General features: G+C 30.3%; 1 protein-coding gene across 1 annotated transcript; it reads right to left on the reverse strand.

The window, feature by feature from the left end:
* Window positions 1-310: 310 nt before the first annotated feature.
* Window positions 311-4696, reverse strand: LOC139859651 (uncharacterized). Its single transcript, XM_071848429.1, has 2 exons — window positions 4105-4696; window positions 311-585 (listed from the first exon to the last, which is right to left on the reverse strand). The coding sequence occupies exons 1-2, from the start codon at window positions 4694-4696 to the stop codon at window positions 311-313; spliced, it is 867 nt and encodes a 288-aa protein (XP_071704530.1).
* Between the last annotated feature and the right edge of the window lie 1053 nt (window positions 4697-5749).

The raw sequence follows: 5749 nt of genomic DNA on the forward strand, positions 1-5749 counted from the left end.
GAGTTTAACAATAAGCTCATAAAAGTTTACTTATCTATCAAAAACTGCAAAAAATTAAAACTTATAGAAAAAATAAAGTCAAACTTTCGTAAACTCCTCATCTTACACGTTCTCAGTCTACAAACAACGGTAAATAAATGTTGAATAAATTGCTAATGGGTAATAATATTACGGAGCAACTCTTATTGCTAATAAAATACTCACTACTAATAAAAATTATAAATTATACTCGTAAACAAGAAAAATTACCAAGTATATACATAGTAAGCTTTACTATTAATTAAACTAAATTATGAATATTATTGAATAATTAGAGTTGATTCCTTTGGGAAGTGAAAGCAAGGATAGAATTAGAAAGATTATTGATAGCATCCACTATTTCTTTAAAACCTTGTCTCTCCAATTCGATCTTTGATTCTTCAACCTCGTACCTCTTTTGAAGCAGACTGTACAACTCTTTATGCCTTGCTTCTTCTCTAATTTCATACCCTTTAATGGCTTCAATCAACACACTTGAACTTGCACTTATTTCTTCCGATATGCTTCTTTCATCATCACTTGGCCTTCTTCTTTTTGTTGATGACTCTGAATCATAATCACAATCGTTTATTTTATCTTAAATTTTAATCAATATATTGTCTCTTAGTTTTAATATTTTTTGTGCAACTAAAATACTTCACTCTATTGCCTTCATTCTATAGACGGATTTGGTTCAAATTTAAACCTTAAGTGTAGATTTACTACTTTTCTTTTCATAATGTGACACAAAAGAATGCCCTATGTTAAAACAGTGTAAACATATGTCATGTGTGTAGTTGTGCTAATTAAATGCACTAATTTTGACTCAAATACTATATGTCAATTTAACAACATGAAAGAAAATTTATTACTCTTGTGTCATTTTTATGGATAAAGATTCTCTCCATTTACAAATAACATGAGTACATGACCATTGTTAAAAGATTTTGTTAGAAGAAAAATAAAAGGCTTACCATTTATTCTATTTATTTATTTATTTATTTTGAGATTAAATTGTATTTATGTAAAAAAAAAAATTAACATGGTAGGTCATGTTACAAAGAGAATCTCATTCCCAATTTTATAGCCTTCTACAGTATCATTTACGAGTATAATTTTTTAATTTTATTTTGTTGTATTTACGAAAGATTAAATAAGTGTTACTGTAATTGTTATATTGAAAATAAGTTTTACTGAAAATCTATAGTATTTATCAAATGAGCATGTGTAGTAAATGAAGATCGAAGACAATATTAATAATTATTTGTATGAAGCCTCACTATCATCACATATTTTTAGAGTGAAATGAAAGTTTGGTTTCTTCATTCTCTTGTACATTTTCGTATGTAAATTCGTTTTTTTCATAAAAAATTACATATTAGAGTAAGAAATGAAAGATCATATTCAAGCTAGATACATATGTACATCTAAATAAAATATTTGTTCTTTTTGTAATCCAAAGAACAAAAGTCTCACGTTTATTTGATCGATAAATTGAATCGTTTCAAAGTTTTTTTTTTTTTTTTTTTTTTTTGAATACAACGGATTTAAAAAAAGCTTTTCTTGTTATGTTGGTAGCTACACATATGGGTCTGTTCAGTTTGTACTCAATAGGGATGAGATCGGTACAGGTACCGTACCGTACTGCATCGATACCGAAAATTCGAATACCAAAAATAAGGAAAATCGAGAACCGGATACCGTACCGAATGTACCGGTATTTTCGGTATTATGCCCGTTTTTCCCGAATTTACATTTTTTTTCAATTTTTACAACTTTTCTTTTTCAATTCACACAACTAATTTTGTCACACAACTAATATTGGTATACTTTTTGAATTATATTCATGAATATATCTTTTGACAAAGGTTTCATGGCATTTTGAGAAATAGAAGGTAGTGTGAAAGTTGTATGAAGTGATTTGCATGGGTACGGATACCGAATGGTACCGATACGGAAATCGTCTCAAATCAAGAACCGATACCGAAATCGTCTCAAATCAAGAACCGATACCGAAATCGTCTCAAATCAAGAACCGATACCAAAATCGTCTCAAATCAAGAACCGATACCAAAATCGTCTCAAATCAAGAACCGATACCGATACCGAATACCATCAGTACGGTATTTCGGTACCGGTACCAGTACGGTTTTGATATTTCGAGATTTTTGCTCATCCCTAGTACTCAATGGTCTTTTTCCATAAAACTCTTAATACAAAAAGCTAAATTGTTGTTTATTCTGCACTTAACCTAAAAATATGGTTGTTTAGAAAAAAGACTTCTAAAACCAAACAGATGTGCTAGTTGACACACCCATTCACCTAATCAAAACTCACTTAGTGATCTCACATCTCTCACACCATCATATTATTACGCTCATAATTTTTCATCTCTCACATCATCACTTATGATCTTGCCGTTCACTACAACACAATCGATAGTATTTTTCGCATTTTGCTGGTTGTATCTTATAATTTGAGTTTTGGGGTTTTTTGAGTTCAAGTGTTTTATTATAGGCGATTCATATTTTTGTTGTGATTCGAGTTGATTATATTGATGAACACCTACTTAAAAAATAACTTTGTTGTTTTTGATTAGAAAATTTTAATGCTGATGAAGACTCACCAAAAAGTAGCTTTGAAGTTGTTTCCATTTTGAAGAAGACAACTCTCCTATTCTTTCTTATTAACCAGAAACGAAGTATAATTAATATATTATTATTAGACATGAAATTTCCATCTTTTTATTGCATTATCGTTGTTTCATATTGTAGATTTTTGCAAATAGATAAAATGGTCTTTTACGTTATTAAAAACATATATTCACAAGTAAAAAAGAAATTACGTTATAAACAAAACACTTATATAAAAAAATAATTTTCTTAATACATACATCATATTAAAACATCTCTTCTTGTAAATAAATGTTAACAGGCCCATAGTATATACGGAGTAGTAAACATATAATTTATTTTAACCTTACATATTTAGTCCTCTTAGGGCGTGTTTATCATTTCTTTACAATAAGAGTTGTTTCAATATGATGCCTTTTTGAAGAAAATCATCTCTTTATAGTAAGTGTTTTATTAATAATTTTGTTTCTTTTTTACTTCTGAATGTATATTTTTAATATCCTAAAAGATTATTTTACCCTTTTGCAAAAATCTACAATAATGAACAACGATAATTTTACAAAGGAGATAGAAGATTTCATGTCTAATAACAATAAATTGATTATACTTCGTTCCTGGTCAAAATGGAAGAAAAGGGGATGTGTCATCTTCAAAATGGAAACAAATTGAAAGCTTTTTTTTTTGGCAGTTCTTCATCAATATTAAACTTTTTTGATCAAAAACATCAAAGCTGCTTCTGAGTGGGTGTTCATCAACATAAGCAACCCGAATCACAACAAAAATTCGAATCACAACTCAAATGCGAATCACAATCAAAATATGAATCACCTCTAATAAAACACTAAACCGTAAAAACTTTAAAACTCAAAATATCAGATACAAGTAAAATGCGAAAAATACCGTCGATTCTTGTTGTAGTGAACGACGAGAGAATAAGTGATGAAGTGAGAGATGAAAATTTATGATGGCGTGAGTGATGTGAGATCAGGGAGTGGATTTTGATTAGGTGAAGGGAGTGATTCGTGAAGATGGGTAAATCTGTCAACATCTTTTGGGAAGGAGTGTTCTTTTAGAAGTCTTTTTTAAACAGGCCCATAGTATCTAGTAAGCATATAATTATAATTTAACTTTGCATATTCAGTCGTCTTAGTTAAGTATTTATCATAGGTAAGTCCATCAATATTACAAATGGTACACTTATTTAAAGAGATAAGACTGTAGTTTGTTATTGCAAGTATGAACTCATTAACGTAACATATATGATTTGTGGCACTTTATTAACTACTGTAAAATAAATCTGTTGTGTTTTTTTAAAGAATAATAAAGTTATAAATCCTTAAAAATATGCACTCCTAAATGCTTATTTAACCACTATCATTTAAAATGAAACACACTTAGAAAGAAAAGGAGGAATAATTAATAGAACCTTGTATACGCAATGGCACCTGAGTACCTTCATAAGCCAGTGGTTGGACCGGCGGCTGCGGTGGTGGTATGGTGTTACTAGGGTGGAAAGCGACGGTAGGAAAAATTGAACTAGTATCCATCTTAGCCTCAAGTATATGAGCCAAAGTATGATAAATTTGTGGCAACATATTTGATGGCAAGTTATTATTTTTCCTCTCAATCTTATCCATCTTCCAATAAGAATTGTTACTCATTTGTTGTGGTTGTTGTTGTTCATCAAGATCATGATTATGATCATTACTATTAATCTTTAATATTCTTCTTTCAAATTCTCTTATTTTCTTGAAATCTCTCATTAAATTATCCCACTTATCATTGCACTGATTTTGGCTTCTGAAACAACCATTTTTCCAACAATGTTCTTCTATCCATTTCCACTTAAGTTCACCACCACTAGGTCTTATGATGGTTGTACTTTGTGCATTAGAATGTGTACCAGTGTTGTTCTTATGCATTCTTCTTTGTTCATCTAACCTTTTGGCTTCAATCAAAACCATTGTTTCTTCAAGTGTCCAATTGCCTTTTCTGTACTCCCTCATCATCACAACTGATGATGCATTACCCTTTTCAAACTCCATGCAATTGTGGATTTATAATTTAATTTAAATTTAATTGTATATGTATATGTATCTATAGGATTTATGTATGTTGGAGGGTGAGAAATATATATAGATTATAGAGAGAGATAAAAGAGAGGAAGCAAAAGAGTATGGGAGAACTCATTGAGACCAGTTCATCTTTTGTTTGAGTTTTAGAGAAATTCATGTAGATGAATGTAGTTTTTTTTTTTTTTTTTTTTTTTTTTTTTTTTTTTTTTTTTATATATTGAATATTTGATTTAATTTAATTTAATTTAATTTAATTTATACGGAGTAATTTTTATATACATAATACATACATAATTTGTATTCACATTTTTTTTGCCACAAAAAATAACACATGATTCCTTGTTTGAGCAATGACCATCAAGCGTCCTTTTTATTCACTCAATATTTGATTTCAAGTACAGATTTGTCCGTTAGTTTCATTGAGTTGTTTGTTTATAAGAGCATCAGGTGTGGTATCGAATCAGCTTAGCGTCGTCATCCCATATTCACCAACCGACGGTCGGACCACACCGTTTCGGCGTCGGTCTAGCGTCGGTCCATCTGAAGTCTCCCACTCGACGCTGATTTAGTTGGGGCCCATGGTTTAAAATTTCGACCGTTGCTATTTTTTTTTGTTTTTCTTTAAATAACATATATATTAATCTCTATATATACACACACAAATCACAATCTATACACTCACACAAACCTCACTTCTCTCATTTTTCATACAATCAAAAAAATAGTTTATAAAATACAATGGCTTATTCATCTTCCGACGATTAATATACGATGCTTGCACTCGAAATGTTAGAGGGCGATCAAAGTGATGAGGGGGATAGTTCTAATGTTCGTTTAACGCGACGCTATATTAGACGTGATCATTATGAAGCACATGATCGCCTCATAAGAGACTATTTTGCTGAACATCCGAAGTATAGCGACGTGGAGTTCAAACGTCGATTTCGAATGAGGAGACGTGTATTCAACCGAATTATGGAAGGTATATTAAATTTTTCTGCAAATCGTTTACCTAAATATTTT

This window comes from Rutidosis leptorrhynchoides, chromosome 7, assembly GCF_046630445.1.
Source record: "Rutidosis leptorrhynchoides isolate AG116_Rl617_1_P2 chromosome 7, CSIRO_AGI_Rlap_v1, whole genome shotgun sequence".
In the NCBI taxonomy this organism is placed as follows: domain Eukaryota; kingdom Viridiplantae; phylum Streptophyta; class Magnoliopsida; order Asterales; family Asteraceae; genus Rutidosis; species Rutidosis leptorrhynchoides.

Coding starts and splice junctions, on each gene's coding strand:
- LOC139859651 (XM_071848429.1), bottom strand. CDS start 4,696: ATGGAGTTTGAAAAGGGTAATGCATCATCAGTTGTGATGATGAGGGAG. Junction 586..4,104: donor CCAACCACTGGCTTATGAAG/GTACTCAGGTGC, acceptor ATTATGATTCAG/AGTCATCAACAAAAAGAAGA.